The sequence below is a fragment of the Mauremys reevesii genome, linkage group 9 (genome assembly GCF_016161935.1).
Source record: "Mauremys reevesii isolate NIE-2019 linkage group 9, ASM1616193v1, whole genome shotgun sequence".
Taxonomy (NCBI): Eukaryota; Metazoa; Chordata; order Testudines; family Geoemydidae; genus Mauremys; species Mauremys reevesii.
This window is the reverse complement of record NC_052631.1, coordinates 63,053,949-63,081,566: the sequence shown is the minus strand read 5'-3', so window position 1 is coordinate 63,081,566 and position 27,618 is coordinate 63,053,949. Positions and strand designations below refer to the sequence as shown.

The 27,618-nt window shown below is 49.6% G+C and overlaps 1 protein-coding gene across 3 annotated transcripts; it reads right to left on the bottom strand.

Annotated features, from left to right (window-relative positions):
- Positions 1-510: 510 nt before the first annotated feature.
- On the bottom strand, positions 511-23,418 carry LOC120372320 (TNFAIP3-interacting protein 3-like). 3 transcript variants are annotated; one of them, XM_039489341.1, is made up of 7 exons: positions 23,012-23,418; positions 9,837-9,999; positions 8,022-8,165; positions 6,864-6,986; positions 4,662-4,829; positions 3,626-3,751; positions 511-1,565 (listed from the first exon to the last, which is right to left on the bottom strand). In XM_039489341.1, the coding sequence occupies exons 1-7, from the start codon at positions 23,152-23,154 to the stop codon at positions 1,278-1,280; spliced, it is 1,155 nt and encodes a 384-aa protein (XP_039345275.1). In that variant the 5' UTR covers positions 23,155-23,418; the 3' UTR covers positions 511-1,277. The 3 variants fall into 3 exon arrangements, with proteins under 3 accessions (XP_039345275.1, XP_039345274.1, XP_039345276.1); XM_039489340.1 differs by having other exon boundaries at positions 4,590-4,829; positions 23,012-23,414; XM_039489342.1 differs by lacking the exon at positions 23,012-23,418 and adding an exon at positions 10,337-10,877 and having other exon boundaries at positions 4,590-4,829.
- Positions 23,419-27,618: the final 4,200 nt, after the last annotated feature.

Below are 27,618 nucleotides of genomic sequence, written 5' to 3'. Positions count from 1 at the left end.
ATTGCTTTGGAAAGCAGGTCACCTTGCCCAGTCAGTGGCTGCTATTCAAAGTTAACTGGTTCAGCTGTTAGCAGTACTTAGGATCATGAGAGCCTGATCTGCCTCAAACAGGATTTTAAATGCCTTAGTGGAATTTGGGGCTTTTAGCCATAGGTCAGTGGTCTGGACCTAGCCAACCCACGTCTGTAACTAGTTGTTCTCAGTCCAGTTCCTAATGGACAACAGTCTACCTCACAAACAGACTAGTGTGGCCACAACTAGCTGCCTGCTGACCACTTCTTTAGGAGGCAGAGAGGCCATGCAGCCGGAATTCTCCCCTAGCAGGGGACTGTTTGGGGCAGGCTTGGGGAAGTTTACCCTGCTGCTGACCATGCTTTGCTTCGATTGTAGGTAAATAGCATCTATCTCCAGTGCTGTGGAGCTGGTTCCTAAATCCACAACTGTTTGTTAATGAAGGGAAAAACATGTCTTTGCTCTTGTATCTTACAAGCACATAGAAAGCAGAAGAAATGAAGGCATTTGTATTTATTTTAAATCACTTATATAAAGTACCAACTCTATGGGATCCAGGAGATTGGTTAAAATAAATAAAGGTAACAGTTGTCCCCAGTCCTTGCTGGCTGAGTTTAAGGCTGCAGTGGGGAGCTGCTGAAATCCCGTGAGAAACTGAATAAAGCACTGAGAAACTCTTTGCTGGAGCAGCAGCTGCACTGGGAGGCACTGCTAGAATATAGGATGACTTACAGTTAAGGACTCAAGGTGGGATGGGGTGGGGTGAGCCCTTTTCAGACACTAAAATCACTCCCACAGTGTCCAAGGGCCTTTTGTTCTCAACACTCTTCTTGATGTGGGGGGCAACACAGGTGCTGCTTTCCCTGCCCCAGAATTACTTGCAAGGTGGATTTAAGCAGGTGATGCCCGGGAGCAAGGTGAAGCTGCTTGGATGGCTCTAAGAGATGAGCTCCAATCCAGGTACAAACCTTCCATTCTTATTTCAGTAGCTTGGAGAAAAATAGGGAGGAAGCAAGTAAATTAACTTGGGCTTCTGCTCTACGGGGCTGCCGAAACCTCAAGCCCTGATTGGTCTGAGCTATAACCAATGGAAGGCGTGGCTGCTGAAAGCATCTATGGTGTTGAAAGCATCTCCTGATGGCCTCTGCAGAAGAGCAGTGCTGGTTCCTGTGGCTGGAGACATGCACCCAGCAGCAAATGGCTGCTGGAGAGACCATGTACGTTAGCTTAAGAAGTACTGCCTGGAAGATGTATGTCTCTTCTTCCTAGTAGTCTCTGCTGAATGGGGATGCCTGCACCTCAGCATCCCGCGAGTGGTGCTTGGCACACTCCCCCTGCTTGTGGCTGTGCTTCTCACAGTGCTTGCTGCAGTTGCCTCGCTTGGATGTGGAGGAAGTGGAGTGCGCAGGTGAGGCAGGTACCACTGGCCTCTCCTGGCTGTTGCAGCGATGAACAAGGATGGGCTCCTTGGGGCTGGCCTTGCTCTTCAGGAGGCGCTGAAGCAGCTGCTTGTCCGACCGCTCCTTCCTGAAGTCATCCTCAAAGATCTTAAGCTGCAGGGAAGGCAAAAGAAAACCAAAAATGAGCAGGGAGAGGCAGGTGAGCCCAGAGGTGGCTCTGGCCAGCTCTGTGCAACTTGAGGCACTAGCTATTGTGCAGCTGAAACCATGAACCAATTTTGAACACAGTTTAAACTCCATGCTGATTTGGGGAGGGAATAATTCCTATCCCCTCTTTTCTGATCTGTTTTCCCAAGTGGCCAGTGCTTTCCAAAGATCAGAACAACAATTCCAGCTATTCAGCTACCTAGCACTTGGCATAGTGATTGGATACTATATAAATACATAGGCCAGGCCTGACCCCAGCTCATTCCCCTGCAGCTGTGTTGGTCCACAAAAAATGGGTGACTGGGCAATCCACAATCATGAAAAAATGGATTGAAAAAAACAAAGTCCAAACTATACAAAAAAAATAGTCCAAACTATACATGCAAAATGATGGGGTCTAAATTAGCTGTTACCACTCAAGAAAGATCTTGAAGTCATGGAGCAGATGTTTTCAGAAAACTATCCACAATATTTATTTAAATTCAGAGTACACCAACACCTGGAATGTTGTGTACAGTTTGACTGAGGATAAAATCAGGAATGGTGTGGAGAAGGTGAACCAATGAAATTAATAGGTGGCAGATTTAAAACAAACATAAGGAAGTATTTCTTCACACTCAACTTGTGGAACTCGTTGCCAGGGATGGTGTGAAGGCTGAAGCTATAACTGGATTCAGAAAATAACTAAAGTTCATGGTGGATAGGTCCATCAATGGCTATTAGCCAAGATGGTCAGGGATGCAACCCCATGCTCTGGGTATCCCTAAACCTGTGACTACCTGATGCGGGGACTGGGCGACAGGGAACGGGTCACTTATAATTGCCTGTTCTGTTTATTCCCTTTAAAGCATTTGGCATTGGCTGCTGTTGAAAGACAGGATACTGGACAAGATGGACTACTGGTCTGACCCAGTATGACCGTTCTTATGTTCTAGATTGCTAGAGCATCAGGGATTAGGAAATAATCCCCTTGTAGCATCCACATCCCTGGTTAGTGAGAATCCTCTGGCTTCAAGAGAGTGTTTCAGGACAAGTGGGACAGGCAGCCTTGTGCCATTAAACTGCATGTAGCCTGGCAGTGCATTGCAGCAATGAACGGTTGGTACAGACTCGCTAAACCCTGAAGATCGGGGGAGGTTGCAGATGTAAGAAGAGACTGGCTGGAATGAGTTTCTTACATCGTTTTCAAAAACCAACCTTTTTCATTTTTTAAGTAGCCTGGGGCTGAAAGGACACGGACTGTGGCTGGTTCCTCCATTTAACTGCTCACAAGGAAAGGGATGTCTTTCTAACTGCCAGTTCAGCCTCGTGCTGGGATTGGAAAGTCAAGCAGAGTTCTCCTCTGCACCTGTTGTATTTACTGGGAATATTCAGCTCTAAACTGAGGACAGAGCATGTTATTTTAGAGGGACCTTAACTAACAAAGTTGGTGATTCATGAGCCGAACCCAACCCCAGCTCATTCCCTGGTAGCTGTGTCAGCTCCGTGGTAAAGTTTTGTCATCAAAAGCAGCAGATCTAATCTCTACAGCACCAACTGGTGCTCAGTGGTGGCTCTAAATACACATCAGGAACAGATCTGTTGAGCGGGAAGGTGCTCTTCTATCTTCACCGCACTATAAGAAAATGGAACCTGCTAACAGTTGTAACTTGCAAACCAAGAGACAATATGGAGAATCACGTCTCATGCTTAAGGTGGTCCCTTCAGGGTTCAGAAAGGATTCCCCTCCACATATAGCTACACTAACTGGAGGCAGAAAAACTTGCAAGGTGTAGCAGGGAGAGTCTTCCCCGTTTTCCCACGCTTCAGGCACTGGTCAATGCCAGAGCCAGGAGCCTAAATCAGTAGGATCAGTGATCTGATTCAGTATGGCAAGCCCCATGTTCCTAAATCCATTCTGCCCCCATTGAGAGAGCCTCAAATACAGCCTAGTTGCTGGCTGTTGCTGTTCCTTCCCTGCAGCTGAGTTGCATTAACAGGCTGACCAGTGCACTCAGGGGACTCACTTGCTCTTGTAGAAGTGCCATCTGCTGCCTCATCTCCTCCTCCTTCTTCCGTAGCTTCTCATTCTCTGCTTTGATTCGCTCCCGGTCCTTATGTTCCGTCCTGTAATCCGCCTCATAAATTTCTGTCTGTGAAAGCAGGAAGAGATGCCTGTCAGTAGGGCCTTGGAAGCTCTGTCACGGCTGGGTACCCGGCCAGTACACTAGGGAGGGATGATCATTCTACAGTCTTATGCCAATTGTCATGCAAAAGTCATTGTCACCTTTTGGGGACTGGTCATGCTAATGTCCTCCCTTTGCTACTCCAATAATACTATCTCGTTCTTATATAGCCATCTCAAAGCACTTAGGGATCATTATCCCCAATTTACAGATGGGGAAAGTGAAGCAGAGAGAGACAGTGACATGCCCAAGGTTACCCAGCAACCCAGTGGCAGAGCTGGGACTAAAACCCAGGTCTCACAAGTCATGCTCCAGCGTGCTAGCAACTAACCAACACTGTTTGAACTCTAACAAGGTGGTGCTTCCAGGGTTGCTCCAAGCTGGGAGGATGGGGGATTAAAATAATGCAGTGGGGTGGTGTGAGCTGGTGAAGGAGCAAAGCACAGCGCCAATACTCAGTTCCTCCTGCAAAAGGTTGGAGAGGAGTAGTGTACCACTCTTGGATGTTCGCCTGAGACTAGCTCCCTCTCCCACCTGCCTGAGCAAACATTTCAGTGAGGTTCTCTTTTCTCCCCTCCTCCTCACAGCAGTCCCTTTCCCCATGAGCACCCATCCTTCATGACTGATGCTGAGTTACCTGCAGGGGTCAGCACCGCCATGCTTCGCGATGGACACTTGACAAAATTATGGTACTTAGTGACGGACATTGGGGTGGGCGGTGTTATGTCATTGTCATTCCATTTTTTGAAAAATTACCACAGACTTCAAAATTTTTACCACGGACACATTGCTGACCCCTGGTTACCTGGCATTTCAAGGCCTCCAGCTGGTCCTTCAGGTCAGTCACCTCTTTCCCAGGATCCGAGCTATTATTCACCTGGGCCAAGTGCTTGCACTTCCTGGGCTTGTAGGTCTCACCCCCTTGCACTTTCTGACTGGCTTCTTCGTGCTTTTTGGGTGAATTCTCCTTCAAGTTCTTCCTGGGAAGTGGGAACTGGGCATCTACAAATTCCTCCCAGGGCACAGATGCCAATACCTCAGAGCCCTAAGGAAGGAAAGGCTTAAAGGTCAGCTGTTGGCATCATCCAGCGCACAGGTGACCAGCTTCTTAGAAATGCTAAATGGTCACCTGTACATTGGGCCCTGGGTGTTTCATTCTCTTCCTGGTCACAATACATTAGGATAAGGGACAGTAGTTTGGTCTCTAGGTGACAATAGGGGGAGGGGCTGGGTGGGGCTATATTTGACACTGAATCTGTTATAGCAAAGTCATTCTTGGGCAGCAGAGCCTCACAAGCCACCCTCCCATTCCTGTAGCACTGCTGCAGGAGCCAGCCTACAGCCTTCAGGGAGCCAGCAAGACAGACCAGTTTGGAGTGGCTGCATGTGGCCCCATGATACGGAAACACCTGAGAAGCCCTAAATTAAATCATGCCCATGGTAGGAGATGGTACCATGCATGAGTCAGCAGGTAAGAAAAGCATGAAGATAAATTTAAGGTCTCCAGGTGCCCAGCCTAACAAAGGTGTTCTGTGCTACCAGAGAAGCTTGCTCCAGAAGACCTACATTTACTGTCAGTCTCTCCGGGGAGCTTTGAATCTCCTCTGCATTTTTCAGTTTGTTTCAGATACAACTCTGGATCATGAGCTGTTTCAGCAGGAGGGCAACTGAACTGTTCAAGACCACATCTCTCTGCTACCAGCAACTCCATCTAAGAACCACCTGAAACAATGGGCTTAGCAAAATAAGGCTATTGTATGATATAGGGAAACAGCTGGTCCAGTGGATAGGTGTGGCCTGGAAGTTGGGAGGTGTGTATTCTAGTCTCAGTTCTGCTACTGACCTGCTGCGTGACCGTGGGCAAGTCACTGCCCCACTCTGCCTCAGTTTCCCCTCCTGTTTAGAATGTAAACTCTCTTGTGTATGGCCAGGGCTTAGCAGAACAGGGACACAGCCTGGGGCCCATAGACGTTACTCTAATACAAATAACAACAAAATAAGATGTCTGCACTGGCTCTCAAGCAGTGTTTGAAAGCTTCAGCATGGCTGTAGCTGAAATAATCTAGTACAGTTTGGCTGGCCCATGTGGATGGGGCCAAGCTATAGTGGAGCCTGGATCTAGCCTCGATTCCTAGCCAGGTTTGAGTACTGTTGTTTTAACACAGTTGGATCCCCATCCATGCTGGCCAGCCAAACTCTGGAGCACATTTGGGTGCAATTGTACTAGGTGTGGTTATCTGTACTTCAAAGCCAGGATAGATGTAACCGGAGTCCTACGGAAAGTCAGGAGAAGAAAGAGAAATTATAGGTGCTGACTGGCTGGTGAGGTCATATGATGAGGCATATACATTGTCAATAATTCTCCCACTCTTGTTCTAACCCCACCCAGAGAATGCTGGTGTAGACTGAGTGTTCTGATCTCCATATCCTCTAAACCCACTCTCAGCACCAGGCCATCCCCAGTTGTTAGAGGACGGGATTGTGTTGGGAGCTGGACTCTTTGTGCTGCTGAGAATATTTCTTTGCTTCTTTCATTCTGATTTTTGCATCCTGAATCTTAGTAATTTTGGCTGAGTCAAACTTACTTAAGGTAACCAGACAGCAAGTGTGAAAAATTGGGACGGGGGTCGAGGGTAATAGGAGCCTATATAAGAAAAAGCCCCCAAAATCGAGACTGTCCCTTTAAAATCGGGACATCTGGTCACCCTAAACTTGCTTAGTGCATTGTTGTTAATAGAGTTGGCTACGTGCTGCAGCAACTTGCATGGCTCCGGAACACCGTCAAAGCCATGGCTGTGCATCAGCACTGACCTGGTGTCTTTCACACCTAGCAATATGACAAATGCCAAGCACAGGTGGCCTTTGAGTCTACAGCTAGGAGCTGGTCTAAAGGATGCCCTCCCTGAGTGAAAATGGAGGTGGTGGCTGTTTTCTGTGCAATAACAAAGCTGGATTCTTCCAGCCCAATGAATCACTTTCAGTTGTGTTTGTAACACTGCAGCTTTGGTACAGTCCCCGTTCTTAGACTCCTTTATGGGAGGGGGAGGAGGAGGAGGAGGAGGGTTTACAATGAACTTACAGCCGAGGTCCTCTTCTCCCTGCCGTGGTGCTGTCTGCCTTCTAGCTGCCTCACGTACTCCTGTAAATGCTGGTTCTTCTTGAGCTCCTGGATGAGGGTTTGTTCGTAGTACTCCCTCTTGTTCTGCAATGGGGATGGACACAGTCAGAACAGCATCTAACATTCAAAGGAAGCAGACAGGCCCTGGATGCTACTTGCAGCATCCTAAATTCACATGTGGTAGGAAAGGAGTTTCTGTTCATTGATCTTTCTCCGCTCAGCCTTACTGAGCTACTTCCTGGAAATCTATGCTAAGAAGGGAGCTGCAGTGTGTCTTTCGCAAGCAGCAAACTTATGTCCTTTACCTCCCCACCTGCCTCACAGTCAGCTAACTCGCTGGTGTCTTCGGTGTCACCGAGGGGGTAGTACACTGGACAAGGCTCTAGCAGTGGCCAGCTTCATGACCTTAGGCAACTTGCTCTGCTTCTCTGTGCCTCAGTTTCCCTAACAAGGAGATAATGATACTGACTTTCTTTGTAAAGTGCTAAATAAAAAGTGTCTTCCGTGGGCTCTGAATCAGGCTCGCTGGGCTTTTCTCTGTCCCCGTACAGTTCCTCTAGATGGTATGACTCCCTGAGGAATTTGATATTAAGAGATGAGGAGAGTAGGTTTGGAAAACGAGCTGGGTATTATGTATCCCTTCCTCCTGCCACCACTATTTTTAGGACTAGGCAAAGGCCCATCAGATTCACTTCTCTTGCACTGGGAAAAGCCCTGATTCAATTCTGTCTTAGATGACAAGAGAAGTGCAGTAACCCAGGGGCTCACCTACCGCTGTAGCTCTGACTGCAAGGGAGGCTGGTGCCTCTACCCCGGGGCCTCATTTCTACACCACGTAGTCTCTCTGCATGAACACAGCATGGTGCTGCTCTGCTTTGAGGGGGGAGTAGGGAAGAGCCGCTGGGGGAGGCAAGAGAATATTGCTACTCAACGGAAAAACTGACCTGCCAAGTAAGACTCCGGGGGAGGAGATTGGCTGACTTGAAGATCTACACCAAGCCACTGTCTCAGGATTTGCTGCCTTAGTCCCTCCCCTGTGCCAGCATGTGCTCTCAATACAAGCCTAGCCCTAGGTGCTCTGCTGCATGCCCAGAAAGTAGCAGGGGCTCCTATGCTCACCTGTTCGTGCTCAAGCTTCATGGAGAGCCTCTCCGTCTGCTGCTTGAGGATAACCACCTCCTGCTGCAGGGCCCCCATCTTCTGCTGCAGCCCCAGGGTAGTGGTATGGTAAATTTGGTCCCACTCCTGATTTAGCTTCATGAGCTGCAAGAATGGGACAGAAAAGCCACGGGTAAGTTTAATTGCTCTTCTGTCCACACAGGCAGCGAGTGTTCTCTGCGCCAGACTAACCCCCGACAGGTTACGCGTGCGCTAATCCATCACAGGTGAACGTCACTCAGCCATTCTGGGCCGAGTGAGAAATAGCTTCTCGTGTTGGAGCTTCTGGGAAGATGATGGGGACAGAAGGGATTGGGGATAGGACCTGCCCAGGACACTTGTCCTAACAACTCTGCTCTGGCTATGGGCTATTTAATTATTATAGATTCTAGCCTCAGGGCACTTCCTAGGCATGTAACAATGGAAGGTCCCGACCCCAAGGGGATTCCATGGGAGCAGGACTGAGCCTGGGAGATGTAAGTCTAGGGACTTGTCTTCACTAGAGCATTGACTCCTGTTGGTACATGACACTAGGGAATCATGGTAGCGAACACGATGGTACCCGGTGTAGACTAGGGCGAGCTGTGCTCAGCATTAATTCTGGGGGTTGTGGTTAAGCTCATGCAATTGTAACCCACACATCTCCTGAGTGTGGTGATTTGTCCCCTCTAGTGGCTCTGAGACCACTTAGAGATTAATGAGCCTGCTACAGCCTTAGCTAAGAGCCACGTGGCTTTTCTTCATGCAGTAGAGGCTCATGCATTTAGCTCCATAGGTCCCAGGTTGGATTCTGCCTGCTGACGACCGGGGTCTGTCGGTGTTACACAATGACCAGCTGGCAGACAAGATCCAGCAGGATCACAGCTTGATTTGATACAGGGGAGCTCACCCTCTGCCAGTGCTGCTGCCTTGGACTCTGTACTCTAAGTCCAGTATGTGACTGCACTGTCACCTGGTGCTGACCAGTCAGTTGCATGGTCCCATGGGAGGGAAGATACTAATGATGAAGACGTGGCTCCTATGGGGATGTACTTGCACCCACTACTGTGATATGCGTGGGGCATGACTTGGAGATCAGAGCACAGCCAGACCCACACAGTGCTACTGGGAAGAGGGGCAGATCTGGAAGGGCTCTTAGTGCGTGAGGAGGACTGTACACCTGCATGCAGGAGCTATTCTGCCCCCACCCCCACTAGCCAAGGAGATAATGAGGGAGCTGTTCATTTGGACTGGAAGGGACCTTCTGGATCTTTGAGTCTGGTCCTCGCTATCATGGGCAAACCCTGGAAGGATCAACAGTTTCCCTTTGGCTGGCCCTGATTGACATAGCATAGCTCAGTACAGGGCACTGGAGAGGAGGGGCTGAGGGTTGATCACACTACAGGGGACAGATGGGGTGTGGGTGTGCACCAGCCATGAAGAGAAGGCTCAGAGCACGCCTGTAGCCAGGGGCAGCTCTAGGTATTTTGCCGCCCCAAGCACGGCAGGCAGGCTGCCTTCGGCGGCTTGCCTGCGGGAGGTCATTGGTCCCGCAGATTCGGCAGCACGCCTGCGGGAGATCCGCTGAAGCCGCGGGACTAGTGGCCTCTCCACAGGCAAGCTGCAGCAGGCAACATGCCTGCCGCCCTCGCGGCGACTGGCAGAGCGCCCCCCGTGGCTTGCCGCCCCAGGCACGCGCTTGGTGTGCTGGTGCCTGGAGCCACCCCTGCCTGTAGCTTGTGTGAGGCGGTCTATGGCCCAGGGAGCTGAGGCGGGGGGTGCCTGTGCTTTGTTCACCTCCTTGTTGATGCGCCGCAGCTCCGTGTTCTTGTTGAGCAGCAGCAGCTTCTCCTCGTCAGCCGAGGTCACCGTCATGCTCTCTGAGATGTAGGTGACGATCTCCTCCGAGTCGTGCTGGTTGGAGATGACAGGCTCACTGAGCACTCGTGGGTCGCCCTCCCTGCCAGCATCACCAAGAGAGGAGGAAAGTCAACAAGGGGAAAAGGAAGGAACAGGCACAACTCCCATTCTTCACTGAGGTGTCTGGCTCCAGACTAGCGGCCCCGGCTGCAGCACCTACTCCTCTCTGGGGCCCTTACCCCAGGGTGCCCCTCCCCACCCACTCCCTGTGCAGGCATCCTGCCAGCACTGCCCTGATGCTCACATCAGTGTCTTCTCCAGGGAATGACATCAGAGTCCCAGCTGATGCCCTGCTCTCCCCCCACACTGGCTTCCCAGGAGCAGCACCCAAGAAACACAGCAGGGCTAGATCTGTGCATGGAAAGCTCTCCCCTTACCTGGGTGTCAACATAGGGGACTGTGACCCACCCTAGCTTAGCAGGCTCCTCAAAGCCTCCAGCTAGAGAACAAGTTCTCTCTGATGCATTCCTTGTGCACTAGAACACAGTCACATACTGAGGAGGGCTCAGAGTAGTAGGTTACATTGATTTCACACACAAATTGGGGAAGTTCTTGGTAAGTGGCATTTGCATATGTTAGATTTGCATAAACAACTTCATTGAAAAGGGGTTTTGAAGGGGAATTCAGCTAGAGAGAAGTGTGTGAGACTGAGACACTATGAGCCTAGATTCGCTCCTGCAGGCCTCATTCTGCAAGCTGCTGAGTCCTCACATCTCCCAGGGCCACCCCTCGGCCCTCGCACACAACAATGTGTCACCAGAAACTGTCCCTTGGAAGGTTTGCGAGTGGAGCGGTGAGTGGGATCCAACAGGTCACGGCTAATGAGCACGCCCTACCCACTGTCATCCTGTACAGTAATTCTCAGTGTGTTAACGTCAAACTGGCTTTGCAGGTTATCTGATTGAACTATGACTATGTAGATCATTGTTGCTACCACTGTTATATAACTGCAACAAATCTTGTACAAAATGCGGCATGTAAGATGTCTATGGAAAGGCTATGGTTTGCTGAATATGATGGTGCTATTTGTATGCATGTATCATTCTTGTAGCTGAAGTTAGGAATACTAGCTATGTACCTGTATTTTTAAGGTGTTTGCTTCTGGGTGTTTAGCCAACAAGGTGTTTAGCCAGCACATTATGAAAGAACTATTCAAGTAGCATGGCACATTAGAGAACACTTAACTTACAACTGAAGATGCCTATCTACACTTAATGGACTTTTCTGCTATGACTAAGGCAAGTCATGCATGGACATGTGACTTGCCTAGGTAACTCCAAACTCCATCTTTTACCTGTAATTTTCCACGGTAAGAACAATGGGATTCCCTTCCCTTGAGAGGAGCTATAAAAGGCGCTGGAAACATCTCCATCAAACTTCTGGACTATGGACTTATACTAATGGGAGCATTATTACCAAAGGACTGAGAACCTTCCAATGATTTGGAAGCAACCAGAGACTTGTCAAGCCAGTAGTTTATTCCATCAGGGCTACAAGCCTGATCCAAGAACTTTGCATTTATTGGATGTATTCGATTCCTTTAACCAATGTTAACTCTCACCTTTCTTGCTTTTCTTTTTATAAATAAACCTTTAGATTTTAGATGCTAAAGGATTGGCAACGGCATCATTTTGGGGTTAGAGCTGACTTATATATTGACCTGGGTGTGTAGCTTGTCCTTTGGGATCAGAACAACTTTTTATCTGATTACATTGGTTTTAAAGAACCACTCATCTATAAGGCTAGTGTTTTTGGTGGTGATACAAGGACTGGATTACCTAAGGAAACTGCTTTTCTGACTCTTGTTAGCAAGTGTGGTGAAACAGAAAGTTGCTGGTTTGGCATATCTCATGGGAGAATAATCACCAGTTTGAGGGGGGGTGGGGGGGAGGTCCTGCCCTATTTTTCGGCAGTTTGTCCTGAATTTGGTATTCTCAGTTGTGACCCACTGAGGCACAGTTACACCCAGCCTACCCACCCCACAGCCCAGCACAGCGCTGTAGTGAAATGTCCTCTCACTGACTCCATGTGACTTTTGTAACCTAGACAGCACCACTGTGCCTTTGCAGTTATGCTATGGGGGTACTGTAGAGTGCACGTGACACAGCTGGAGTGTCAGGTTACATTTGGGGGTCAATTTGGGGGGGTTGATGACACCAGAGGTATTGTTCAAATCTCTATAAATCCAACACACACACACACACACCCCAGCCCTAAGATTTCAAAGGATCCATTTTTAACTTGTTCAGGCTCCTAAACAGTTTTACTTGTAGCCTTCCAAAAAAACAACCCATCTGCTTATGAGTAAGTGGTTCTGTCCAAGAGGTGTTGTCATGTCTGACAAAGAGATTTAAACCTCTCTGTCACTGAGCACAAAATAGCTGTCTCCTTTCCCCACATGCTTCCAAAAGCAGAAGAGAGGATCTGTCTGCAAATTTACCTCTGGGGGGGCGGGAGGGGGGAGGGGAACGGTCACAAAGTTATGAATCAAAGTCAAATCCCTTCTCAGTGCCAGCAGGGCAGCCCCACAGTCTTTACCATGAGCTGAGCTAGCTGGGGACCATCAGCAATGGGAGAAAACTGCCTGGTGGAAATCACAGTGTGATCTCTTTTTTCCACTTTATTTCATTATTTCAGCTGCCCTTGATGACTGAAACTGGAACTGCTTAGGACAGCAGCAGCAGCTGCCTCGTGGGACTCAAACAGCCCCTCGCAGTTCGCTGGAAGGGGGAATTGGAGCAGAAGTATAAATATTAACATATATTTGCATTTTGTGAAAACACCGAGAGGTTTGAATTTCAGTAATGGGCCAGGGCTTGAGATCATGGCACTAAAACCAACTCTGAGGGGTAAAGCAAGATGAGAATCAGAAGAACGTTATGGGCTGCTATCGCTTGACCTGCCAGGTCTGGAAAGGATTGCTTTGTACCAGCAGGGAGCTGGAAATCCCAAAAGTTTGCCAGGCAGATTCACCCATCTTTCCCGGTCCTTCTGCTTTATGTATTGTGAGACCTTGCAACCTTCTTTTGTCCCTTGGACTAGCTGGCCAAATATAGCAAGTGCTAGACCATATTCCAGTGTAATCTTCAATTACTGCTATCCCAGGCCTTTTGGGATTCATTCAGGTGTTGATGGAAGAATGCCTTAAATTGCAACAGTGTTTTCATTAGGCACAGCTTCCCCAATGGTCACTAACGATGGCCGCTCTCTCAGATGAAACACACCCACTAATATCCAGCACAGTGTGTCATCCCAATTTGCCCTTTGGGTCCCAAAAGATGCAAACTGAGCTGATGAGTGCCCAGACCTTAAGGCACTGCCAAGCTTGTGTGTCTTCCCAGGGAGAAAACCCAGCTCTTGCATTTCTAAGATATGTGTTGTGCCTAGCAAAACTGTCCTAGTACCAAAGCAGTATTTCCACCATTGATGCCCATGCTCCAGACAGGAATCTCTACTGTGGGCTATTGCTTTTGCCTTCCAGAGATAGGTGCATTGTGGGCTTGCCAAAGGCAACAGCCCATTGGTGCAGTGAGCCCATGGCTCTACTAATGTTTCTGGGCTTGTTTCTCACATGTACTGATACAAATCCTCCCTCCTTTGCTTGCAGCCCAGTGAAACCTATATTGCTTCCTTGGCCTAGGCACAATGCCATGCATACAGACCAGGCATGTTGCAAGTGGACAGCATCATGACTCTTTCCCTTCATGCCCCTGGGATGGGGATGTCTTGAAATGTCTGTGTTCCATTCCCAACTCCCCTTCAAACCAGCCCAGTCTTACCCAGGTATCTTCACTGGAATAAATCAGGAGCATGGATGAAGTCTCTCCCACTCCAGGTACCAAATGCATGTGTGTATTGGATGCCAGATCAGTCCACGTAACCAAGCTCCTGGGCATGAAACCCACCTTACCCATCACTGAGTTTCTGCATTTGCTACGAGGCCACCTGGCTGGACAGGATGGGCTATGTGTGTGTTGCACTTAAACACAGATGTGCAGGCTCAACTCCGGGATCTTTACCACCATGTTTATGTTGGATCTCACGTCCAAAGTCTCACTGCCCAATCCTTCAGTCAGGGTTGTCTCCTGGGTCCTTTGGTAGGATTGACCATGGGGATGCTTTGCCGGATCTCTCTGAAGCGTTTCTGGTAATGTCTTTTCCATCGAGGCGGTGCTCAGTGCAAGCAGCATTTGTCTCATACACTTGGCAACTCTTAGAAATGAGCCAGGCCTTTCACTTCTTTCCAGGATGGTCCTTAGACCACACACCAGCCAGTCATTAGAGCCTGGGCCAGATCTATCAGAAGAATGGGCAGCGGGGTTTGGGAACTGGAGCTGATCAGAACTGTGATCCTGCAGGTGTGCCGAGGGGTAGCACTGAAGCAGGTTCCTCCCTCCCCCACACGCTCACTGTTCTCAAAATCAGCAGGCCCTCTGCAAGCAGGTACTCAGATACCTCTCAGACTCCCCCGCATGCCCTGTGCCTCCAGCCACCCCTAAAACTCAGAGGTTACGTTATTGGCAGCACAGCTTCCTCTGCCCAAGAATCTGTTTCCAAGGCAGCAGCTTCACCAGGCCAGTCTCATGGCGGAAGGAAGTGGTGATGCTGCTACAGGATGCACAGGCCTCAGTGACAGGAAACTCTGACACGAGACAGTTAGGGCTTGAAAAACCCACCCTGCTCCCAGTTACTTGAGCAACGATGGGGTTCCCCCTGCTGGGTGGAAAGCTCCCCTACTCATCATACTTCCAGTAAGGCGCACTCACTACAAATCTTCCTAATGAGCCCAGTAAATGGGCAGGAAAAGTCCACTGGGGTGGAAAGGTTCCTGTGTAAGGGGCCAACCTTTGTTAGTTATGTGGCTAGCCGATGCAGCCTTTATTTCCTGGCTTCTAAGCTAACCTAGTGCTGGAGGAAGAGATCCTTTTATCTCCATGGGGACTGCAGACCTCTCCTTATCCGCACAGCAACCTTCTCCCATGCTGCCCTGCCATGATGCCTGTGCCCTGGGATGCTGTCACCTGGTGTAACAATACTGAAATAACAGCGCTGTTAAGAAAAAGCAGACTGTTTGCTCTTAACAGCATGGGACTGCAAATGGAGGGCAGCCCCTAGGCTTGGATCACTTGCCAGATCATCCCTTGGTGACACAAAGTCTGGCCAGCTTGTGGCCCTTGTGGAGTCCTGCATGGGGAGAGTCCTCGGCAGTAATGATTGGAGGAGATCTTCCAGCAAGGGATCTCAAAGCGCTTTACAGAGGGGGCTTAGTATTGTGACTCCAATGGGAAACAGAAAGGCACAGAGAGTGGCAGGGCCTGACCTCATGCAGGGAGATACGGATAGAAGCCATGATGCCCAGCCCTCTGCCCTGCCCGCAGTAGCATCAGCAGAGTCATTTCTCCTGCAGGGATGGAGACCGCACTGGGGACATGCCAAAGGCAAAGGAACAGAGCTGCGTTTTGGTTTATTTTGGAGCTGGTGGGTGCTGTCTGTTTTCTCACCCCGCTCGCTGATGTGAGGAACCTGACAAAGGGGACGGGCTGTCATCAGCTGGTACATTCTCATACTTGGTCTTTCAAACCATGGCAATAAGAGAGCATGGGAGTCTGGGTTCCCAGCAGGTGTAGCAGGCAGAGTCCAGGCAGTTGGCATTGATATCCTCTGCTGGTTTTCCAAGTCCTTATTCCCAGTGACTGAACCTCGTCCTTCCTTTGTTACTTACGCCATGCCAGCATGGCTGGCTGGAGGGAGGCAGCTTAAGGGAAGAGGCAGAAAATGTGTGGGGGCGGAGGGGGGGGAAAGACAGCAAGGAAGGCCAGCAGGGGTACTCCAGAGACAGGGGAAGGGGGCCAGTAATACAAGGAAAGACACTTTGTTTTTGGAAACATGGAGTGTGAAACCCAGACCCCATTTCCACGTTTCTACCAAAACTCAAAGGCTTGGCGCTGGTTCTCATGTCATCCAAACCAGCCCTCCTATCCCTAAAAATAGCCTCTCTACTTGAGTCCGTGGGGGGAGTATCACGGTAATGGTGCAAGTGACAATACTTTGACTGGGTACCTGGCTGTGTTGTGCTACAACAACCTGTTGTGTGAGGGAGCTCCAAAGAGCATCTGCATTGATCTCCAGCACCCAGGGGGTTGTGAAGTCAGTAAGTACATCAGTTAGAGCTCAATCTTCATTGTGTAATTTGTTCTCACGCAGCCTGTCAGTGGAATAATCAGTGACATACCTGGTGGGATTCTAACAGGGAACTGGTTATATATATATATATATACACACACATATATATATATATATATATATATATATATGTGTGCGTGCGCAGTTTGGTGATCCTCCTATCAAACCTGATGGACCAGGGGAATTTCTCTCACTGGCTCTGCATTGTTCCTGGCTGACTCACTCCAGACACAATGAGCACTCAAGTGCTTGCCTAAGAAAATCTATTTAAAATTTGAGCCAGTTAAATGGGTGCAAACCCCCAATACAGACACACACAAACTGGTTTAACCCTTGCTTATATCGATTTCAGCTTAAATCGGTAATTCACTGGTGAACCTATATTAGGGGGCTGCCCTAGTTTGTCTAGATTGAGTTTTAAATCCTACATATCTCACTGTCCTAGTACGGACAAGACTGCATGGTTTGTTTCTGCTCAAGGCTGACTGTTCACTCCTGGCATGTGTGTTCTGGGCACGTTAGTTCAGATGTTTAGAGGGCTGGCAGATTAAGCCCATCTCTAGCTGGGAGCTGTCATGAGACTGCTGTGTGTAGGGAGATGTAACCGTGTGTAGCCAGCTCCCTTTCCTGGGAGTTGCACATGAACATTCAAGGAGGGCTAGGGTGAGCTAGGTGCTGGCTCTGAACTGAGGGGCAAATAGACACCTAATGAGTTAGTGACTTTCAATGGGAGTTAGGTGCCACACCTGTTATCTGCACCTTGAGGCCCCTAAATCCCTTTGGAAATCTGTCTCTTAGGCACCATTGACACTACCGTAAGCAACCACCCTTTAAAAGGATTTAAACTCCAATGTGGTCAAGTGGGGTTGTAAATGGAGATGGGCCTGAGCCAAATCCACACCCCAACATGCCCAAACGTCCCAAGGGGTATAATGGAATCTGGGTGCCGCTTCGGCCCATCTCCCACTCTAATGACAATTTGGCCAGTGTGTTACACCCAGAGAGGCACCATCTGCAGGCTGGGATGAGATAACCAGAGGAAACGAGGGGTAGGTACGGTTAGTACTATCCACACTGTCTGACACAACTGTATGTTCCCTTCTAGTGGCTGGCTGAATAGAGAATAGTGGCCTACTACTATTACTAACTAGCGCGAGTGGTAGAAGTTTGTGCTTTTGGCAATGAAGATCCCGGAGGATGATCCATGGTGGTGGGGTTCTTATGTGTATTAGACACACCAGGCTTCAACCTGAGGGAAGGTTTAGGATTCTTGAATGATACTCACATAGGGTTAGCCCTTCACACACTACGCTGCCAACCTGTGATCAAGCCCCATTGAACCACAACTGTATTTAAACTGGGCTTCAACTCAGGCTTGTAGCTTGAGACACCTCAGGCTTAATGTTCAACAGTGCGGAGCATCTTCATCCCCCGCTCACTTTAGGTAGAGTTACGAGTGCTCAGCACTTCTTTGGATCAGGCCACAGTGTCTCATGTTGAGCACCCAAAATCACGGGGTCAGTTTTTTTTAAATTTGGGCTTAATTCTGTCTGCCCTGTAAAAGCAGCCTGGGTCTCTGCTTGGAAAGAGCATAAAACATTCACCCCATCAGTTCCTTAAATATCAGCTACTACTACCATGATGTAATGGGACCAGTCCTGCACACCCTGACTCTTGTGGGTAACCCTCAGTCACACAAATAGACGCACTAAAATAAAGCCAACTCATACGTATGAGAGCTTGCAGGATCTGGCTCTCTCTCTTTCTGTGTAAGTGAAACAGGATTCTAATCAGAATGATGTGATTTTATCATCTGGCATCTTGTGATCTACTAGGATCAGAGCCACCTTTGTGCTTTGAAGATGTGCAGTAAAGCACGGAGTCAGTGTTGATACTACCTATGATTTCAGGAACAGTCAAGTCCTTCAAGTATCAGCCCTGGAACCTGTGATTGGAAAGAACTAAATAATTGCTGGTTGCAGGTAAGATTTCACCTGTGCAAATGAATCTCTGTTGTTGTTCAAATAGCCTTGGAGACCAGAGCTGGGAAATCCCCCCTGACAGGTGCCAGAGCTTTAATTGCAATGATGTCACGGTGTCTATTTGTAATTCTGCATATTCTCCGAGGCACTCTAGCTAGCTTCCCCCCAGCACACCCTGCATGGGAGTAGCATGGACTGCTAATCTAGCTAGATTAGCATCGCTGTGGGTTATTTGCCCAGGCATAAACCAGTCCAATCTGAGAAGTAGGACCCATGTGAGGGCCTTCGATTTTTGGATTGGACTGTAAGGTTCAGTCCCTGCTATGGGCAGAAGGCTTAGACAATGACTCCCCTGTCCACAGGGTTCAGCAAAAAGCTGAAAGGTAAGAAATGTCAATGCATATTGAACAGATCAGTGAGTGCATGTCCAGTGAGCCCTATGATTATGCACTGTCACAGGAGAGGCCTAGATGTGGGTTGGGTTTTTTTTGCAGGGGAAAGGGAGTTCTCACTACAATTAGCACTGACCCTCCCCCCCCCCCCCCCCACACACACCACATACATGCCTTATAGGCAGTCCCAGCAAGGAGGACAAAGATCGAACTGGCTATGAAGAAGAATTCCCCTGTCATTCTCAAAGGGACTGTCCACACCAGGATAAAAGGTGTTTTTAAAATGAGTGGGCTGTTGGCAATAGGGAAAGAACCTAGCGCCTCTGGATATACAGGCATGAGCCTCTACTTGCCTGAGCTAAAAGGCCTTGTTGGGCTAGTCAGGGTGTAGCCAGAGATCACCCTGTATGTGACACAGCCACCACTGGGGGGTGACACACACAGTGCCGCCTTGAGTGGGAGTGGCTTACACTAATACTAGCTTATGTGTTCAAATCCCAGTGTAGACAGGATAGAGTAGCAGTTTACCAGGATCGCAATGTGGGTGTCCCCTAAAATCCCTGCTAGGGTTTGCCTCGCCTGGGCACCAACTACCACGTGCCGTGGCTGCACTAGGATTTTATGATGTGTTAGCTATCAGGTTTTACACACACACCTAGCATGGAGAGGCCTAATGGTGCCATTAGGGCTGGAATGATGCACACTAGTGGGGAATCTTAGACACTGCCTGCGTTTGCTGCCCCTGTTCTTGGGATCAATAGGACTTCAATCTCCAGGGCTGCCCAACCGTGCAGCACCTTTTACAAGCACTGCAGTCACTTCTGTGTCATCTCTTCCAGGCAAGGGGCCATTTTTTGTTACGTGTTTGCACAGCACCCAGTACAAAGGCGCAGGGGCCTCCAGCTGTGGCTGCAGCACAAGCAGTAACAATAAATACAAATAGGGTTGTCAAATGTTGCACAGCTCACATGGCAGCCATGCATTAGGCAGCCCTGTCACACATTCCTGCACCTCAGCTGACACCTCTCACATTCTTCTGGGAGGATTTTTCTGCAGTTGCATCTTTTGGCCACTATAGGCTGCTGTAGCACTCACCGAGCAGTCAGCCCCCCATGCCTCCCTAGCCCCAGCAGCAACCCAGCCAGCTTCTCACTCGGATTCCCACTCCCCCACATTGTCAAGCCCCCACCCCAGCCACTGCTCAGGGCAGGGTGTGTTGACCATAAAAGCTTATGCGTAGTCAAATTCCTTTCAACCACACACATGATCTTGTTAAACCATTTGCATGAAATGTCACAGGTGGAGCAGAACAAAACTTGGCAGGCAGGCTGGCTGGGGACTGGGCACCTTGGAACTGGGAATGTGTCACCACACTGGCCTGAAACAAGAACCAACCTTCCTTCCCAGGGCCTCCTTGAAACTAGAGGGGTGAGGAGCTGGCCACTCGATTTCCTCTCCCCTGCAGTAGCAGCTCCCACTGCCATCCCAGACTGGAGGGGTTGTGGGAGAAATCCTGGTGATGGTGGAATCAATGGGAAAACTCCCATTGAAGTCAATGGAGCCAGGATTTCACCCCATGTTTTCTTTTTCTTTCTCCCATGACCTCAGCCTCTTAACATCTGCCTTTGCTGATCCCTACAAATCATGCCCAGCTGGCACTGCTTAGGCAAATGGTCACTTGTGATTACTGAGACCTCCCTGACTACTAACTTATACGTACTCACCTGTCTCTAGTGGAATCTTATTCTCCCAACCTGTCCTCCATGACTGCCCATTCACCTACCACCTTCTGTCTAAATCCCAGATTGTGAGCTGCCTAGGGCAGAGGCTGCTTTTGTGTTATTTGTCTGTCCAGTGCAATTGTCATTTGTATTGCGATAGTGCCAAGGAGTCCCAAGCACGCCCCAGGACCCCATCATGTCAGGTGCTGTACACACACACAGTTCTATTGAGGGCCTTGACCTGCCTTCATCACCGCAGTATCTGACTTTCCAGTCATGCATTAAGCATGTGGTTTGTTCTCTCTCGCATCCTCTCCCCAAGAGAACTGTGGGCACAGTGGAATGATTGGTTTTGGGAGGGGTTTGGTTTGGGTTTTGTTTTTAAATGCTGATGCTGCTCTGTGGGTGTCAGAGAGGGCAGGTAGGAGTAGTCCAAATCCCGACTCCACCTGGCACTTGGAGTGGAAGGTAGCTTGTGATGGCCCTTAGTTAGACCAGCCTCTGAGAAAAGTCAGTCTCCTGCATAGACAAATGGTCCCTGCCCACTGGGGCCCTGGTCCCTGCCTGGGAGCCTTACCTGCTACTGCAATCGAAATAATGATAATGTAAATCTCTGGTGATTGTGTGGTATCTTGTGTATGAAAGAAAACAGTGTGATGTGTGAATACGGGGCCTGCTTGAGTCTATGAGAACAATGGGCCACCTAAACAATGCTTGTAGGTCCTGGAGGTTACCACACTCAGCAATCATTGGCTATGTGTATACTTCACAGAGGGTTTATGCAAATCACCTGCTCATTGATATGCAGAATGTACAGGCTCCATCTGCCCAGAGGCATGTAGCTGGTCATTTTTGTTTGAGTTTCAGGTCAGTAACAAACATTGCATGTGGCAGAGAGCTGCTATTTACTATCTTCAAATACCTGAACAAAAGTAAGAGAGAGAGAGAGAGAGAGAGAGAGAGAGAGAGAGAGAGAGAGAATAAAATGTTATGGGCCAAATCCTTAGCTGCTGTAAATTGACACAACTCCATTGAAGTAATTGGAATGAGACCAATATATAGCAGCTTAGGAACTGGCTCTATCAATCTATCTAGTGGCGCCTATTGTAAAGTAAACTAAAATGTGAATTTTGGTGTATCTAGTGCAGTATAATGGCCGTCCCAGGTTATTCCAATGCACTGCGATGCCATGTTTGTTATGGGGCCAGACTCTCAGACCAGTTCCCATTCTGGCTCCTAAATATGGATCAGTTCAGCAGCCGGGAACTCCCAGTGTGAGTCTAAGGCCAGATTTTCAGACTGAGATTTTCAGGACTCAACATCCACCCAACATGCTTAGCTCTTTAAAAATCTGGTCCTAATTGTGTCCCTAAAATTCCAGCTATAGTGGTTTTGACCCAGATTCTCAAAGATATTTAGGTGCCTCATTCCCATGTAAATCACTGGGTACCTACATTCCTTTGGGGATCTGGGTCATTCTGCTCAGAGTGGAGCTGTTGATCAAAAACAATTTACTTCCCTGAAATGTTATCCCAACTTCCAGCAAGCTCCTGTACATGCTGCATTTGAAGCTATGCTAGGTAGAAGTGTTTGATGGGTGGTTAAGAGCAGGAACATAACTACAGAGAAAAGTTACCCTCTAATCCCACAGCACTGTCCTCTGTGTGTACTGAGAATCAGATCTGAGTACAGTAATAAATACCTAGATAGATGCCTTTCCTGCAAATGACAATGCTCTGCTCCACCAAGCCACCACAGCGATGGGAAGCTGAGTGAGGTTCTAGTCTGGCTCATCTGTCGTTATTGTTATTAATAACTAAGTTTCGCTCCAAGAATCCTTATTACGGGTGATGATGATGCACAATTTAGAAAGAGCCCAGGGTGATTCCCAGGTTTGTAAGACTGTCAGACAGAAACTCATCTCTTGACTGGGAGACCAAGCCAACTGAGACAAACAGAGATGTGTGCAGAGCCACTGGTTCAGTTACTTCTCAGAGACGGGCTGCCCTTTAAAAATGGTTGCTGGAAACACGGATCTAGCACAGTCTTCCTGATAGATTCATAAGACTGTTTTTTCCTTCAAAGAGCTGGTTTCCAGCTACCTCCCAGCAACGTGGGTTTATATTGTGATTCTTGGGGAGGTGTGTGTGTTGGGGACCAGCGAGCACAGGAACCATGTTAGCAGCCACTGGGGTTCAGCAGTGAGCAGGGAAGCTGCCAAGCCATCCAGAATTGGATTCTGGCTCCCACAGAACAGAACTCCCAGTCCACACCTGTTTCACAGCAGCACTGATGTCACAGCTTTGGCCACAACCACCAACCAGTGCCTGTTGGCCTGGTTACATGCCTGTGTGTATCTATGTATATACACACACCCCTTCTGCTCTGTATATATGTCATAACCTGGCAGCCTAACTCCCTGTGTCTCCCCTTCACACACAGCCACCGGCCTCAGCCCTTCTCTCAAACTTCCTGCTGCTCTCAAGGCACCACGAAGCACCCGTTTAAAAGGCCCCCCTGGAGGGGCTCTCTGGCCCCCCGCGCCGAAGAACAGGGCAGGGCGTTAAGAGGTGGTAAAGGCAGCCCCTGGGGCTTGTTTCACTTCCCAGCTCCCTTGCCCGCTCCCAGCTCCCCCCTCCAACAACCGGGGGGAGGGAGGGTCACAGCTGATGCCTGTCGCTCCCTCCCGGCTAAAGCTCTGATGGGCCCTAAGACCTCCCCCCCGCCACACGCCCCCTCCCAATAGCCCCCGGCCCCGCCGGAGCTTTACCTACCTGTTGAGAGCCAGAGCGTCTTGGGGCCTGGCCAGCCCGGGGCCCTGCTCTAGGCAGAAATCCAGCGGGGGGGCCCCTCTCTGCAGCTCAGGCAGGAGCTCTGCTTTGTCGGGCGGCAGGGCGAGGAGGGGGCCCGTCTCCATGCTGGGGCTGAGCTGTCCGGCGCACTGGAGGGGCGAAGCCGAGTGCCAGGCAAGGAGCCGCCGCGGGGCACGCCCCGAAGGTCACGCCCCTAGCGCCCCGCTCTCTCCGGGTCGGTGGTGTCGCACGTGGGTCCCGCTGCGGATCGCAACCAGGAAGCGTCGCTCCTCGCTCGGCGGCGCTGTGGGAGTTTCACCGAGCAAGAGGAGTCATCGTCAGCTGTTGGGTGAGCAGAGAAAGTTACTCACGCCCGCAGCGCCGGTGAATTTCTCAATGGCAGGGAGCCTGTTCCATTACCCCCCCCCCCCCACAAAGGGCAGAGGGTGTCTGCCCACGCACTCAGTGTCGCAACAGTGGGAAGTTTGCAAAGAAACTCAAGGTCCCCGAGATGCGCGCACATCCCACCTTTGGCCTTTCCAGGGGTCTGCGAGGGGAGACCCTTGTTACATTTTCCAGGGACGTCATTTCTGGGCTATATTTGTACCCTGAATATTTTCATTGAGAATTTCCCGACAAAACAGTTCACACAGGATGCAGTCACATTCGCCCAATGCAAATGTACACATGTGTAGTAACACACACGTTCATACATACAAGTCGCACGCACATACAACGCATACCCACAGGCAGACTCTGACACAATTCATACACACATACAGTAGTACCTACAACACCCAAAGAGGGACGCATAGTGCCCACACACATGCACAGACAGAATTCATGCAGAGGTGCAATGGCACAAGTGCACACACAAATTACACAAATTATATTTGCATGCCATAGACTCCACACAATTCATGCACCAGGTGCAGACACACAACTCATCCTCATTTCATAGCTGAGCAACATTTTTTTAGCTGACACTTGCCAATCTCCAAAAAAAATGCAGATTTGATGACACCAAAACGTCAAGAATTTTTGTTGATTCTACCAAACAGTTCATTTCTGAAAATAAATGCTTCCCAAAATCTGAAATAATTGAAGAGTTTCATGCGGGTATCTTCAAAATAAAGCTTTCATTTTTCAATTTTTCATTTGGAACTAATTTTCGTTTCAAATTCTCCTTTAATTTTATTTTCAAGTCAAAAATATTGAAAATTGGTCACAATTGAAGTGAAATGCTTCATTCAACTTGAAACTACTTTTTTTCTTTTTGATTGGCTGAAATTAAAAAAAAATTTGTTTTCAATCCAGCCTGAAACAATTTTTTTTGACATTTTGAAATTGCCCAGTGAACTGAAAAATCAGTTAGTTGCCCAGCTCCAGTCCCAGACGCAGAAGAGCACATGCAATTCCTGTCATACATGTGGACACAATCGGTGCTTAAAGTGGACAGAGTTGCAAGGGGTCCAAGGCCTGAAAAAAACCCAATCAAGCCGGGCCACTGAAGGGTGCACTGTAAGCCCTGTCATACCAACCGCATGAAAATTGATTTCAGCTGAGGTGTGCTAGACCCTCTGCTTTTCTCACACAGTTCATCCGCCACATACTGTAACAAGCAAGCAAACAACTGAAACCAATGATGATGCAAAGAGTTCTGAGTGGAGAAAGCAGCCCAGTTACCCAGTGATAATAATCTAGGTGTGGGTAAGAGTGAAATTAACCACAAAGCAGAAAGGGGCGTCAGTGGGTGGCCAAAGAGTGTATATTGACAAGGCATAAAGGTTCGGCTGCCACAAAGGACAATCATACCAACCCCAAGTGATACGACTGCTCGGGATTTTGGTATGAGAAGAAACTCCAGTAAATGACGCATTTTCAGTAGGTTTGGCTGCTCCACGCACTCGGCAATCCGTGTGATCCAGGCCATCCCCAGTACCATCTGTATAGCACTCTCCCTCCTCCACAGCAGGGGCCACTTAGTGGAAGGAGCACCCAGGACCATCACACTGAGACCAGGGTGGGTCCAGTCCAAGGACAGCTGAAAGCTGACAAGTAGGCTGATAAAATCTAGAGATGGGTTCTAGCAGCTGATCCTGGATCCCAATTGTCTTTACGTTCAGGGGTGTCTGGTTCTGGGGTTATGGCTCAGGCCCTCCCTAGGGACTCCCCACCCCACCCAAGTGTGGGCATTTTCCAGCACTGCCTAGAAGGGGTTAACAGAAGGAGCGGGGGTGTAGAGGGAGGGAGCTCTCCCTACACTCACTGGGGAGAGGTATCCTTGTGCTCACTCCACTAGGTGGAGTAGGTGGAGAGGGAAACTGTGCCCCCTCTGCTCCCCCGCTCCCACCCAATTTAACTGCTGCTGCTTATAGCATTTGCAGAGACATTGCTCCCCTGAGACCCTGTGAGGGACCTTCCATGTCGTGAGCACCTGGTGCCAATAAAGCTTCCTTTAACAGAAACCTGGAACTGCTTAAACGCTGAGGGTACATCCACACTGTACACTAAGCCCAGGCTATGACCCAAGTTTCAGCTCAAGCCCCCATTTGGTCCACACACAGATCAGTCTGACTTGGGTCAGCAAGCACTCAGAACCCCTACAACCCCGCTGGAAGGGGGGCAGGGGGCAGAGCATAAATCTTGCTGTGACTTGGGTCCAAGCCCTGACATTTTGCAGTGTGCACCAGGAACAGTGGAAACCCCCTAAAACTGGGATCCACCAGGACCTGAACTATGGCTCCACCTCCCATGCTGCTCCTTCCCCTGAGGCCCTGCCCCCACACTGTCTCTTCCCCCGAGGCCCTGCTCTCACACTGCCTCTTCTGCCCATGACCCCAACCCGCTGCTTGCTCCTCTCTGCCCCCTCACCAAACTACCGGATCCTGCCCCCAATCTTTACAGCTCTGCCCCTGCCCCCAACAGCTGTGTGAGGTAGGGCTCCCTGAGGCTCCATGGTCCCTATTGTACAGGTGGGAAACTGAGGCACAGGGTGGCTAAGGGACTTGCCAGTGATAGAGCAGAAAACTGAACCCAGGTTCTCTAATTCCCACCCTACTACCCTAACCACTGGATCATTCTACTTTAGGACAGGAGCTACCAGTCACTCACTGTGTGACTGTACAGCACCTGGCACAATGGAACCAGATCTGGGCCAGGCCTTTAAGTGCTACTGGAACATGAATACTACCAGCACTATCTAGGCAGCGACTAGCCAGGCCATCCATGATGTGGGTCAGTGGTTGCTGGCTTTGCTGCCTTTTGATCCACTCCCAGCACATGATAGCCGGACAGCCACCAGTTTCTGCTTTTGGGTTCTGCTTTCCTCTCCTGTCCAAGTCACACAGGAGCAACCCAGGGGTTTTGCATCTGATGAGTGGCCGCGGCTGGGAATTTCCAACTCAGCAGCCTCCGAGGTGAGAGCGCGCACGCAGCCGAAATGCAGAAGCACCCGCACCATTTCCTGGAGCCCTGCGCTCTGTGATGGCCCTTATTGGTAAATAACTCTTCGCGCTGGAGCGGCTGTGGAATCAACGGGGGAGGGAAGAGAAACAAGGTCTCCACCACCCACAAACCCTCCAGGCTTTGGGGGAGTATCAAGATGAATGAGGCAATTCCCACCAGACCACCCACCCACACATGTGCAGCTTATAAATAGATCAGTGTGGCTTGTTCCGCTGAGCTGGGGAGTCACCCCCCTCCCCTGTCTTCTAGCAATGCCGCAAAGGGAGGGAGGGGCTGGAAGAGTCTTGGCCTTGTTTTTTATCTGTCTGTAGATATATATAAATACAGACACTTTGTATTCACATTTAACCCTTTCTGTCCTGTTCCTCCAGCTCTGTTTGGGCCCCGCCTCTTAAAGGGGAATGCCATTATTTCTTCTTGGGACGGGACGGACATTCAGGACACTGCATTCTCTAGAGCTGATTCTCAATTACTCCAGTACTGCTTGGGGCAGGGAAGCCCCTGTATTCTGGGCTGTGCAGGAGCCTACTCAGGCCCTGGTGCAAATTAGAGCAGCCTCAAGGCTGCGCTAACTTACCCAGCCTTTCATGGTCCCTATAAGCCCTGGAGAGCTGGGAAAAGCAATAGTCCAGTGCATCCTGGCCATGTCTGCAATCCCCCCACCCCATTATGCCAGGGGCTGGTGCAGAGCCTTCATGCCAACTCTGTGCTGGATGGGGACTTGCACCAGGGGATCCTTAGGGAGCCATCTCTGCCTACCTTACATTCCCTTTACACTGCTGGAGTGGCATAAAGGAGCCTCATATAACTGAGAATCAGTCCCTAGGCTTGTGGGCCCAGAACTGCAAGTGTATTTAGGCACCTAACGCCCTTTGATTTCAATGGGAGTTAGGTGCCTAAATATCGCTTGAGTATCTGAGCCATGCTCCTTAGCACAATGCCCCTAGGACCATCTCAGCTGCTATTCAGAGCACAGTTCAAATCTCCATGGATCTGTCCCACCTGCTGGGATCCAAGCATCTCATAATCCCAAGTGGGTGTTGCGAGGCTGTGTTGTGACAGTGATCATATGAGGGTGGCATGCCCATAGGCGACCAGGCATAGTCTGTATCATAAGATTC